Source organism: Rhinolophus hipposideros, assembly GCF_964194185.1.
Source record: "Rhinolophus hipposideros genome assembly, chromosome: 21".
Lineage (NCBI taxonomy): Eukaryota > Metazoa > Chordata > Mammalia > Chiroptera > Rhinolophidae > Rhinolophus > Rhinolophus hipposideros.
Window position 1 is genome coordinate 42,187,868 of NC_138067.1, and position 13,413 is coordinate 42,201,280.

The 13,413-nt window shown below is 55.1% G+C and overlaps 1 protein-coding gene across 1 annotated transcript; it reads right to left on the minus strand.

Moving 5' to 3' along the window:
• Positions 1-3,256: 3,256 nt before the first annotated feature.
• PTGIR (prostaglandin I2 receptor) lies at positions 3,257-7,855 on the minus strand. The gene is made up of 2 exons (XM_081031591.1): positions 6,568-7,855; positions 3,257-5,582 (listed from the first exon to the last, which is right to left on the minus strand). The coding sequence occupies exons 1-2, from the start codon at positions 7,333-7,335 to the stop codon at positions 5,196-5,198; spliced, it is 1,155 nt and encodes a 384-aa protein (XP_080887717.1). The 5' UTR covers positions 7,336-7,855; the 3' UTR covers positions 3,257-5,195.
• Positions 7,856-13,413: the final 5,558 nt, after the last annotated feature.

The following is a 13,413-nucleotide window of genomic DNA, read 5'->3' on the forward strand; positions in this document are numbered from 1 at the left end:
TGAAGAGACAACTCCAAGGTTATTAAGTCAAAAGTGGCACAGCTGGAATTTTAACGAGATCTGACCCCAAGGAGTCCATGCTCAGTTGCCCAGTTTTAGAGTAAAGGGTCTTTAAAAAAAAAGGAGGCAGGGCAGCCCCGGGGGTTCAGGTGGTTGGAGCGCTGTGCCCCTAACACAGAGGTAGCTGGATCGATTCCCACATGGGCCTGTGAGCTGAGCCCTCTACAGCTAAGATTGTGAACAACAGCTCTCCCTGGAGCTGGGCTACCGTGAGCAGCAGAGGGACTGCCTCAGTAGAGCACAAGGCTCATAATACCAGCGTGGGCCAGGGAGCTGTGTCCTACAAACTAGGCTGAGAAACAACGGCTTGAACTGCGGGGGAGGAGGTGGGGAAGGCGGAAGAAAGGAGAAATTTAAAAAAAAGGCAGGCCAGAGACAGAGCCAGTTAGGCTGAGGTCACAGTGGTGGGATCTGAGATGGGAACCGCCCTCTTAGCCGCCAGGAGACCTGTGGAAAACTCTGGCCTCATAGTTGGCAGGAAGACAGATTTTGGTGACCCACAGAATTGGGCTCCAGGCCGTGTGACCACACACTGCAGTGAGTCTGTGCACGCACTAAGCCTTAGGGGCCACTCCTACTTGATAACCTTAGAGCAGTGACTTCACTTCTCAGCCTCAGTTTACTAGTCTGCAAAATGGAGAATAACCTATAAAAGGATCATAAGATATCCCCCTTGGACGGTTGCGCCAAACACTTTGTAAGCATCATCTCATTTAATTCTCATCCAGGCCAGATTGAGTCCTAATAAAATTCACCTATTTGTGGTGGGCATGAGGTAAGTTACTACCGAGATCTGACGGTACGGGAATGGTGGCCCAGGCAGGGAAAGTCTCTGGCACCACACTTCCTGGAAGTGGCTGAGCTAGGACTCAATACCCCAGATCATTCGGATGCCAACACCCATGCTTTTACCCACCACCTGCCAGTGCCCGAACGTCTCTACTGCCTGTCATCATTTTCCCCTCGGGCCCTTTGTTTTGAAAGACTTTTACTCCCAGACAGGCTGCATTATTAAATAATTATGACTTCCTTCTCCCATTCTTTATTAATCAAAGACACATAGACAGCACTCAGAGCTTCTAATGGACCCTGGGCAGGCACTGAAGGGAGCTGACTCTGGCCCAAAGCAAAGCGGTGCTTGCAGTGACGATTGTTTCCAGTTCAGGCTCACAGATCTGCGGGACCAGCTCCAAACCTGTCCTGACAAGGTGGCTAGATGAGGGGACACACCGGGAAGGGCCCAACCAGCACCCAAACTATGGAAATCCAGGTTCCCCTTCACTTCCCAAGGGCAGTGGCTCTGGGGCCACTTCTAAATGTCACTCACAGTGTGACCAGCAGGTGGGGCAATGACTACAAAAATCCCTGTGAACTGCAACTCCCAGGAACCAGCTAGGGTGTGTAGGTGTGTGTGCTAAGTCCCATCTGTGGGCCGGAGCTAGGAAAACGGAAATGCATAAAGAAATGAAGTTAAAAGTGAATAAAATGAATAAATGAATATGTCACTTCTTGACCCCCAGCCCAGACTAGGGCAAGTGCCTTGTGTGTTCTCACAGATCCTTGCACTGTGCTGTCTTGGCACATATCACAGCTCGTCAGTTTGTATGTTTGCTGCCTATTGCAATACATATTTCTGTGATTACTAAATTGTCACCCCACTGAGGACAGCATTAGGAATAGACGGTGGAAAGGTAACAGCTGTATGCGAAGTCAGAGGAGTAGTAGATGGGGGGAGGAGGGGTATCACTTTGTGAGGGATATGAATGGTAAACGTCTAACTATTCCATTGTTTTGTACTCCTGAAACTAATAAAATAAAAAAGAACACTTAAAAAAATTGTCACCCCACTGGATCGTGAGCGAGGGAGAGCCAAGGCAGTGTCACTGCTACGTCTCCAGTAGGCACACAGCAGCCAAGGGCCCAGAGTAGGCTCAAGGGGATCTATTGAATTAATAAATAGAGAACCGAAAGAAGGGAGGCCCTCGAGGCCGGAGCTAAAACTGTGACCACAACAGAAACCCTCATCTTGGCTCTTTCTTCCCATCCTCAGCTGTCCCCTCCTCCAAGAAGCCCTCCCTGATGTCTCCCTAAATTCTCCCTCCATGACCTCCAGCCCTGCCTGCCTGACTGTGAGCCCCAGGAGGGCAGGGCCAGGGCTGTCTCTGTCACTGCCATGTCCCCAGCATCACAGGGACAAGACCTGTCCTACAGTCAGCCCCCAATAAGAGCCTGCTGAGTGAATGAATGTCTACGAGGCAGGCTGCAGTGAGTGTCACCATGCAGCCTAAAAAGCACTGAGCGAGGAGTGATTAAGTCTTCAAGGAGGAGGAGGAGGAGTTTAAGAAGGATCTTGAAGGGCCAGGGTGCTTTTGACGGATGGAGAAGGGGAAGAACACAGTTCCAGGAAGGATGAACTCAATTAGCAAAGAGGTGGAGGCCTGAAAGGTCACAGGCTGTTTGGGGAAAATGTGGTTGTCTGCTGTGGCTGAGCAGAGCCCATGGGAGTTGACCCTTGGCCTCCAGGCCATGGGAGCCCTTGGAGCTTTGCAGGCAGGGGAGTGACCACTCAGACAGGACCTTCCAGACAGGACCTTGGCAGCCAGCAGGATCTCCAGTAGGAGATGAGTTCCCAAATCATCCCTGAGGGGCTGCGGGTGGACAGGGTGGGACTTGTTTGAATCCCCCTGACCTGGCAGACAGTGTAGACATCCAGGCCAGAGGTGGTGGGGATCTGAGCTAAACAGTGGGGGGCAGAGAAGGGGGCGAATTCCTGAGATTTTAGGCCTGGTGGGTAACAGCCACCGGAAAACCAGCTTCAACACTTTATCCTCCCCTCCCCTTAATCCGCATCTGAAAAATGGTCATGGTAATAGCACCCCCCTCAGGCCAGGATGCTGTGGGTTCCAATGTCCAGTCCTGCGCTGGCATTTAAGGAGATCTAAGATGGGCAGAACTGACCTCCTTTGGAGGCCTCGCAGAGACAGGAGGGGAGTGGCCCCTAGGGTTCACGCCTGGGCAAGCAGGCCCGTTTTCTCTGCTGCCACTTCTCTGCGGTCCCCTCCTCCCCATTCCTTCTCCACCGCCCTCCAGGAGTCCCTTTGGGTCGGTTCCCAGTGAGTCTGGGCCATGTTTGGTGACAAAGGCCAGACCCCCTCCCCCCCCCCCGGTAAAAATCGTTACCTGATTTTTGCTTTTTGTACACGTCAACTTTATTATTAAATTCAACCAATATAATATTACTTTGCCAAGACTGCTGTAAAAGTTTCTATGCACTCTCAATTTTTTTTAGTATTACCATTTTATTTATTACTGTGGTAAAACACCCATAACATAAAATGTATCATTTTAACCATTTTAAATTGTATAGTTCAGACACATTTAGTACATTCACGATGTTATGAAACCATCACTGTCTAGTTCCAGAATGTTTTCTTCACTTCAAAAGGAAACCCTGAACCCATTTGGTTGTCATCTTGACAGATTTTTAACTCTCCCAGACACCCCTAGTTTTTCTTTAATGTGATTTGAAACATAGTAACTGAAAAATAGTCAAAACAATGGAGCAAAGCATTGCTTTGTTGTCAAACCACATTTGCCCAGATAGCAAAAGATAAGGCCAGTGGCAATAACAGCAGTGTTTACTGTAGGCTATACTCCAGACCTTGTGCTAAATTGCTTTTCAGGGGGAATCACTTCATCCTCAGCAGAACCTTGTAAGCTAAGTACTAGGTTATGATCGCCCTTCTACGTAAAAGGAAGCCGAGGCACAGAGGCAGTCACCGGCCCAACAAGTTGCTGGGCTCCAGAGATAGACCAGCTCCACCGTAGGCTGTGCGTGCTTTCTTCTTGCTGTGTGACCCGGAGCTGGTGATTGCCCCCTCTGGGCCTGGATTTCCACATCTGTAGAACTGTTCTAATAATAGACTGGAGTGAGAGGGGGCACCTCGTATGGAGGAGGACTCGCTGATGTTAGCTGCTGTAGAAGGCTCTGGCCTTGCCTACCCTACCCTTCCCCAGGTGTGGATTTATTGTTTTAACCCAGGAGCAAGTGAGAAAGAGGAACTGGGGCTGGCGGGGGTGGGGCCGAGCCAGGGTGAGGGTGGTGCTTTCCCATTCACCCTCCTACCACCCTAAGCACCACTTCCTTTCATGCCAGTTGGCTCACTCCGGAGCACCCTTGATTCTGGGGTTTCTGAGAGCAAGGGATGGCAACCATGGGGGGGATGGGTGGAAGGCTAGAAATCACCCAGCAGAATCCAGGTTGGGGCAGAGACTGATCTGTGTTCCCAGCACCTGGCAGAGTCAGTGTGCACTATTTGTTGAATGAATGAATGAATGAATGAATGAATGAATGAATGAATGAATGAATGAATGAAATTTTTGTGAGGGCTCCAAGGACACATGAGGTGAGGTCGGCTCTGTCAGGAAGCAGCTACTTATTTGAAGACAAAGGACTTAGGTCTGTGCTCTTGGGCTGTACCTGGAATTTGCCCACACCCGTGGCCCCCCCACACCCATGCACCCAAAGTCCATATCTTTCGACTACCAAGCCACACAATGCAGCATCTCCCCTTCCTCCCGCCTCTCCTGGGGCAGCGCAGTACTCCCAAGTTTGATGGAGAATCAGAAGGGAGGGGAGACAGGGAGGGAGTCCCTGGCTCTTGGAGTGGCCTGGGAGAGGGCAGGATCATCCCCTGGGGATTTGGGATGGGCAGCTGGGGCACCCTGAATGGATGGGCACCGGCATAGGAACACAAATCCTAGCAGACCCAAGTGCACGGGAGCTCCTGGGAACTTTTCTGCCTTCTAAATATTTAGACAGTGAGATGGATGGCCAAGGGAGGGCCGGACCAGGCCGGCCAGGCCACTGGTTATTTTGAGAGAACTGTTCTTGTACTCTAGGATAAATGTTCCCTCCCTCACTCCCTCTTGTCCCAGAGCCTGTTGTGACCACCCTGAAGGAGAAGAAATAGCAGCTGATCACCCCCTGAATTCAGGGGTTCAAGGGTCCTGGCAGGCCAGGGCTCCAGGATCCGTCTCTCTGCTCACCTATCTGCAGCCACCAGCCATGCCCCTGATTATCTAGCTTCTGCTCCTGGAAGACAGGGCTGGAGATCACGGGGTAGCCTACGTTGTCAGCAGAGGGAGCAGGATGCCGTGGACCCCACTTTGGACGGTGGTCCCATGGTGCTGCCAGGTGGCTGTGCCGGAGGCAGGTGTGACCCCTGAGCCTCACCCCAGGCTGACAAAGGCACCCAGTTCCCCTCCTTGCTCCCGAGACTGGTGGGGGCCCTTGGGTCCTTCCTCCCTGAGGCAGGCTGGGAGAGGGGGTTCTGGGAGTGGCCATGGGCAAGGCTGGGGCAGAGGCAGCAGAACCAGAGCTTGAGGCGCTGGAAGACGGCCTTGCGGAAAAGGATGAAGACCCAGGGGTCCAGGATGGGGTTGAAGGCGTTGAAACGGAAGGCCAGCAGGTCCCCCATCTCACTGCTGTCTGGAGTGATGGCCTGGGTGAAGCCGCGGATCTGAGGACACAGTGAGGGCATCAAGAAGCACCCACCTCCCCTCACCCCACCTCATCCTCACTCCCTTTCACCCACTTGCTTGCTGCAGAAATGAGAGGGGAACGAAATAAAATAAGATGACAACTAAGAGATAAATGCATCCGGGGAGCAGAGACACAAAAACCTCAGGAAATAGCCAGCAGAGGCCTAGAGAGTGAGTGATGGGGCCATATGGGTGGGTCCCGGGGCTGTGCGTGGGTGCGTCTTCCCACAGCTTCCAGTCCCTGAGTCATGGTAATCCCCTAAACGTTTGATGACCCTCAAATCTAGCCCAGCCTTACATTTTACAGAAAGAGAAACTGAGGCCCAGGTACAGATAGATGACAGGGCGCCTCAGTACTTCAATCAGGAAAAGGCTGAGTGGACTCCTCCAGGAAAGGGGTGAAGCTGGGAGAGTCCATGGGCAGTGAGAGGGTGGGGCTGGGGTGGGGAAGTTTGGGGGGTAGGGTAGTGGGGAGCTCAGACTTTGGAATCAAAACAGCCTGGGGTCCAGACCCAACTCTGTGCAATCATGGGCAAGAGACATTTGCCCCTTGTCTATAAAACTGGTGACAAGACAGAAGCTTTGTCCTGTTTGGTGGTAAATGGAGAATGGGAGCATAGGTCATTTTAAAGACGATCTGAAAAAGGATTTGTAAACCATTGAGCACAGGGCAGACATAGAGCAAGTGCTCGATGAATCGTGGCTCTTATTATCATTAATGGGTAGGGGAAGGTTGAGCGTGCACTTGAGAGGGGGCTGGAGATGTGGGGAGGGTATTCAAGGGGTCAAGGGGGAGCAAATGGGGCAGAAGCAACTGGGGAGAGATGTCTCCAAAAACTCAGGAGTTGTTTGACTGTGGCCAGAGCCCCTGACCTCTTCGAGTCTCAGTTTCCCCATCCATGAAATGGGCACAAACAATTGAGGACCCTCCCAGTGCCCACCCCAGCTGCAGAGGGGACTCACCGTGAGAGGCAGGGAGCACACAGCCATGATGCCCGTCATGAGGGCCAGCAGAATCAGATGGTCAACCTCGTCCTCACCCTTCCGGGGACTGGGGACCAGCGATCCCTGGTGGCGCCTCTGCTGGCGGTACATACGGCAGAGGCTGAGGGTGACGGATCCGTTGCAGAGGACGATGGCGGCCACCAGCAGGGCCACGAGGCTGGCATAGGCCAGGGAAAAGGCGCATCCGCCCGGCTGGGCAGAGCGCATGCGGATGAAGCACCAGCTGCCTGGGCAGTACTGCTGGTGTTGGCCCAGGCCCAGCAGGGGCAACGAGCAGAAGAGGGTGCAGAAGACGTAGATGGTGGGCAGCGCCAGGCGTGCGCAGCGGGGCCCGTCCAGCTGGGCGTAGAGGTAGGGGTGGCTGAGCGCCAGGCAGCGTTCCACAGCCATGGCGCACAGGATGAGCGTGGAGGCCAGGCCGAAGAAGGTCATGGCGAAGGCGAAGGCGTCGCACAGCACCGGGCGGCCCCAGGCCAGGCCCAGCAGCGAGCTGTTGCGGGCGTAGGCCACGAACACCGCTGGGCTCAGGAAACACGTGCCCAGCAGGTCGGTGGCCGCCAGTCCGGTGACCAGCACGGCGAATGCCGAGGGGCGTGACCGCCGCCGTACCCCCAGGATGCCCAGTGCCAGCCCATTGCCCACCACACCGGCCACAAACATCAGGGTGCTGGTGGCCGGGCCCACCGAGTCCCGCACATAGGTAAGGTTCCTGCAGGAGTCTGCCATCCCGGCCTCTGTCTGCAGGCCTGGACCGGAGGGGCCCCAAGAGTGGGAGGTAGGGGGTAAGGGAGAGGGTCTGCCCCTAGGGCCACTCAGATGCCCACCGCCCACCTCCCCATGGTCCTCACCGCAGCAGAGAGGGTGGGTGGGAGGTGTCTCCCAGTCAACCCACACTTCTTGTGTGTCTGCCTATCTGTCTATGCTTCTCTCCCTTCCGTCTTCCCCAGTCTCTCCCTCTCTCTCTGCCCCTCTTTCTTTCCTTCTCTGTCTGTTTCCTCCTTCTTTCTCCAGGTCCTAGTTGTTTCCTTCTGTCTCTCTGTCTCTTACTGTCTCTGTCTCTGTCCCCTCCCCTGCCCACCCCCTTTGTCTCTCCCTCCTTCCCTCTCTCCCCCCACCCCCCACTGCTTTCTATCCCCTTCTCTGCATTTCTGCTTTTGCAGCCCCTCCTCACCGCACCTCTGCTGGCTCTCTCAGTCCCTCCTCTGTCCCCTCAAGCCTGGTCTGGTCTGCTCTCGCTGCTGTCTGTGAGGTCTCCCTGTGACAGCTCTCCCTGCTTCCCTCCCTCCTCCCTCCCTCCCTACTCATGCCTGCTCACCCAGGCTTTTTCATTTCCTCTCTCTGCCCCGCCTTCCTTCCCCCTGCTTTCTCCAGAGGCCCCCTCCACTCCCTCCCGCCTTCCCTGGAGTGCTCCCTCTGTCCCCCTGCCCAGCACATCCATCTCTCCCTTCTGTCTCCTCTCCCTTCTGTCTCCCCTCCCTGTGTCCTCTCATGGTCCCCATCACTGAGCCACCTGCCACCCCCCCACGCACAGGTCTCTGTCCTTCTCCCTTCCGCAGCGTCCCCCAGTGGCCCAAGGTGGGAATCACTGAGTCATCATCACACTTGGAATTTGGAGCTCACCAGGCTGGCCAGGATGGGACCTGAGGGGCACAGCTGGCTAGACAAAAAGGCTGTCTCAGGGTGGCCTCTGGGATCTACTCTGGGCTCCGGGCCCTGGGGTTGAGAAATGACCAGGAAATTCCTGCCTGATGCAGTGTTTTCCAGGCACTACTGAGATTTCTGTTCCCTGGACACCATTCACTCCTTCCAGAAGGCTGAGGAAGGGGGTGGCTGGGCCAGAGAAAAAAATGCCTGTCCCTGGAACCATTCTCAGGCACGCCACTACTCACATATTCACCCAGCAAAGCCCTGGGAAGTGGAGAGCACCCTCCTGCCCTCTTGCTCCTCACCCCGACACTCCCAGGCCTGAGGCCAAGCTCTGGTGACCTTGACCTCCAGAAATAATATTTTAGTCATAAACAGCTGTTCTGGGTTCCAACATTGCTGTCACATTGATCTCTCCCACCCCTCCCCAAATGCACCCCCCAGCTGCCGCAGCCCTGGGTCAGTGTGTCACAGCTGCCAGCACAGCCCCCACTGGCCCCATTCCCACTGAGCCCACTGTTCCCAGGCGGCCTCCCCACCCATAAGGGCCAGATGGGACCTCAGAGACCCTTGCAGACATTCCTTATTTTTCAGGAAGGCAGTTTAAGTGTAGAGATTACAAACTCAGAATCTCACTCCCTTTGACTTGAGTTTCTATCCCAATTTGACCACCTTCTTGCTGTGTGACTGTCCCAGGCGGGCATGGAAAGCCCACATGCCCGTTTCCTCATGTATACAGTGAGGGAACAGCAGCTTCCCCGGCCTATCCCAGAGGTCTCTGTACCAGGGAGAGAGCCCATGCAGATGTGGCACAGCCAGAACCAGGGGGGCTGCACATCGGGCAGCTGCAGACTTCCCCTCTCTGTCCCCGTGTGCTCCGGGGACCACAACCCCCCCGCCCCTCCCTCTCCAGCTCTCTATCACTGTGCCCAGCTGGTATCCCGGCTTCCAGGAGGCAGGATGGATGCCCCAGCTCCAGCCATACCAGGGGTTCCGAGAGTGACCACACAGCCCTGCCCTGGGAGTGCCCCTGTGTGCAGATCTCAGGCCACCCAACCACGTGGTCCCGCCTCCTGCCCTGCGGTCACCAGGCAGACCAGAGGGAACTCAGGAAGTTATATGATATTAATGAAGGAGGACGTCAGCCTGACAGGCTTGCAGCCTGTCTCTGGATCTGGACAGTTGTGGGGTGGGGGGAGCTCTGGTCCCCAGAGCCTCCTTCCCACTGGCTTCCTGTCCCCACCAGGGACCTCTGAGTGTTCCCAGTGCTCCCATGCCCAGTGAGATCTCAAACAAGCCCCTGCTCCCCTCCAGGCCTCAGTTGCCCCACCTGTGCTGTGGGGGGGGGAGGGCAGGAGCCTTTGCAACCCTGGCCTCAGTTCCGTGCTTGGGGAGTAGGTGGGGTGGCAGAGACTGTACCTCCTTCCTAATGAGAGGACTGAGGTCCCTGGGGCTCCTGGACACACCTCCACTCACCTTCTGGGACCTGAAGCCCCAGCCAGACCCACAGCAAGGACTACAAAGGCCTCCTCTTCCATCCAGGTGCCCTGCCTGGGAGGTCACCCCACTGGGCAATAGGTGGGAGGGTGGCTTCCGGGGCGGTCGGGGGAAGGGTGAGCTGTGCGAAGGAACTTCTCCCAGGGGCTGAGTCAGCAGCAGTCCCCCTTGGCCCACTGTGAGGAGCAGGACTCACCTCCCCAGAGGGGCCCAGGGCGGCAGGCAGAAGAGGGAGGACAGCCCAGAGACAACAGCACCAGGAAGGAAGGGAGATGGGCACCCAGGAGGGTGTGTGCAGGGGCTGTGTGTGTATAAATGGCATGCGTGTGCAGGCTTTATTTTCCCTAAGGGCTATTTGGGCCTCTTTTTGCATGTCTGTGAGTGTCTGTTTGTTGTGGGCTCATGTGTTTCTTAATGGCCTTATCTAGTGTGTGTGTTTGGTGTGGAGGGGCTGCCTGGTACCGGGGAAACGGATGGGTTTGGAAACTCACCGCCAACATTCACCAGTCATGGGGTGACACTGGAAAATGACTTCCCCTATCTGAGCCTCATGTCTTTATCAAATGGCTGCCTTGCCCTTGTCTGGCTCTTGTGTGATGATTAGAGACGGAATTCACCCTCGCTGCCTCCAGGAAGGCCCCCAGCAGCTGCTGGTGTTATTATTTACTCAACAAACCCTAACACACTTGCTGTGCACGAAGGGCTGGGGTTGCAGAGGTGCTCAGAGGGCACCATCGGATGGGGGCATGTTCTCAAATGGTGTGCGACACGTGATGGCAGAGAAAGGTTAGAGCTGGAACCTGGGCAGGCAGGAGTTGTTCCACACACAACGAGGGCTCCCTTCTGGGCGGGTATCCATTAGAGGACAAGGCTAAGCGGGCCAGGAAATGGGGCTGCAGTGGGCCTCTCCCAGGCCTGCTGGCCAGTGTCTCCGGCTGCCTGCCCAGCTCTGCATGTGGATATGCTGCTGATCCCAGCTCACCCTTAGCCTGCGGCTTCTGTCCTCCTGGCCCTGCCCTGGGAAGGGGCTGGCCCCACCGCATCACACACACACACACACACACACACACACACACACACACACACGCAGACTGCCAAGCCTACCCTTCCATCTGTGCCCTCTCACTGCTGTGAGAAGCTGCTGTGTGTCCATCCTGAGCAGCCCTTCCTTGTCACAGCACTTACAGCCTGAGGCCATTTTTTCTCAGCCCACCACCCTTTTCACCACCCCAAACAGCTTCCTGCCCGGGCTCCAGGGGGCTCTCCTTTGATGTCCCTGCCCTGCCTTTGCCTGGGCTGCGCCCCTCACCTGGAATACCCTCCCTTCTGTCCTTCTCTTTCAAGTCCCCAACTCCTCCAGTCCCTCTTGAGCACACCCATCTCTCCACACCAACCTCAAGCCCCAACTGGCCAGGTGACATCTCCTCTCCGGGCCTGTTTGCTGTGTCTGTAAAATGGGGATGAACAGAGTCCCTTTGACAGTTACCTAAGAATTAAATGAGATGGGGCATGGAAACAGGACTTCCAATGAGTGATGGCCATGACGATGGCTTGGCTCGGTTGGCTCTGAGCTACGTCTTCCTGATCCCCTCGGCAATGCCAAGCATTGCTCTGAGCACTGGGGTGAAGGGTGGGAGGAAAGACAGCCTGGGAGGGGCAGGCAATAGTCCTGAGTGTTTGGGGTGAAGTGGGAGGGGCCTGCTGAGAGCAAGCACTTCCCTAGGCGGTTACCTCTCTGCCCCTTGGCCAGGCACTGACCACAGAGCTGACCTCCCAGCGGGGGAGGCGGTGGCAGGAAAGAGCAGCTGGTTACCAGAAGCTGGTGTTGCAGTGTCATACCCCCTAACAAGATTATCTGCGTTTGCATGCAAGGAGGCTGGTTGTGGGGAACCTACCCTGTCCCTTCTGGCCTCCCCTCCCTCCCGGCCTCTGTCATGACCAGTGTCTGTGTCCAGGCTTACCCGGCTCCCCTCCACCCTACTCCAGGCAGAAATCTCCCTTCCCTACTCCACGTCAGCCAGCCTGGCTTGCTCCTCCTCAGCTTCTATTCCCCAAGACCAGGAATTCCAAAAAGGAAGCTCCAAGATCCCAGGGCTGAGAGGGTTAAATCCCAACATCTAAGCTCAAGAAATTCTTACACTCCTGAAGTGCTGGCCAAGGAGGCAGGACCCCAGAATCCTGGTCCCGCAGGTTTGAAAGACTCCAGAATTCTAGCCCTAAGTCGTGGGATTCCAGATTCCTTCACATTTCAGGTTCTAAGATGCAAAGATGCTGGGTTGGAGACATTCCGGAATCCTCCCGGCAACTTCCCTCCCAGCATCTCTGCCCACCCTGCCACACCAACCCCCAGCTCATCCTTGGCTCTCTCTGTCCCCTGTCTCCCCCGGGGCTCCCACAGACATGATGCAACCAAGCCAGAGCCGGCTGAGAGGTGGGAGGCAGGAGGGAGATGTAATTACAGCTGCTCCTGTCTTAATTCAACGGGAAGCTCAGAGTTCGGGCCCAGGGGATCCTAATCCAAAGTGAATAATGGAGCACTTACCAAAACCATACGCAGCCGCCTCTAGGGAGGGGCGACCCAGTGAGCCGGTCTCCATCCAGATCTAGGCAGCAGGGGTGTTAATCTCCAGAGAAGAGGAGGTGAGGGTTTGGGGTGAGGAGGGGGTCATGAACTCAGTGGCCCTTGGGCCAACCAGATAAAATAATTAACCAAACCCCCAGCTCACTCAGTCTGTATTTCCTCATTTTCAACAGATGTTTCAAGACATTTCACCTTTCTCTTCATTCCACTGTAAGAAGCCCCCAACACAGGCTCCATGATAAATAGCAAGGGGCCCTCAGCCTCCTCAACTGAGAGACAACAGGGCAGGGTGGGGAATTTGATGAGCTGGAAAGCCCAGGTCCCATCTCATAGTCTACGGTCACCCTGTGGAGTTGTGTAGATATGAGGTCACCAGACCTTCCAGTTCAGGGGAAGCTGGAAGTATGGACTCCTATGTGAACTACTTTGTTTTTCAGTTTGGCAACCAAATCAAGAACATTTTTAAACATTGTGTAGGCCAAAAGTAGAAAGCAAAAAAGTTATATAACTGCAGGCTATATATGAGTATGTCCTGTGGGCTACCAATGTGTGAAACGGGAAACACTGGGCAGGAACCAGAGCTGTCAGTCACCCATGTGTCCCCAGATCAAAAAAAAAAAAAATTGTTGAAGGAATATACACATTAAGTTGTCTCCTCTCCCTCTAGGTACACTTCTTTCTTCTCTGGGTCCCAAGTTTTATTACCACCATATACCAGCTCAGATGTCTCCTCCTTCAGGAAGCCCTCCCTGACCCCCCAAGCTGAGTCACAGGCTCCCTCTGAGTTTCCCCACCCCAGCCCTGCCCACTCAGAGTCATCGCTATCTAGGGATATGTGTGTCTCTCTTGCTGGATTCTGAGCCCCTGGAGGGCAGGGCCAGGGCTGTCTGGGTCACAGCCACGTCACCAGCTTCAACCAGCACAGGGCAGGTACCCAGGGAGTGCTTGGAAGAATGAACAAATGAATGAATGAACAGAGTTCAGTGCTTAAGGAGAAGGGTAGGCCTGTAGCAGGGGGTAGCCAGATGTGAAAGAAAGGGGTGGATTCATTTAGGGATGAGAAAGGTGGGAAGAGCTCACAG

Bases quoted from the DNA above. Each gene is read 5' to 3' on its own strand.
- PTGIR (XM_081031591.1), bottom strand. From the start codon at position 7,335: ATGGCAGACTCCTGCAGGAACCTTACCTATGTGCGGGACTCGGTGGGC. The intron at 5,583-6,567 runs GTGAGTCCCCTC...CTGTGTCCTCAG, and splicing joins TGTGCTCCCTGCCTCTCACG to ATCCGCGGCTTCACCCAGGC.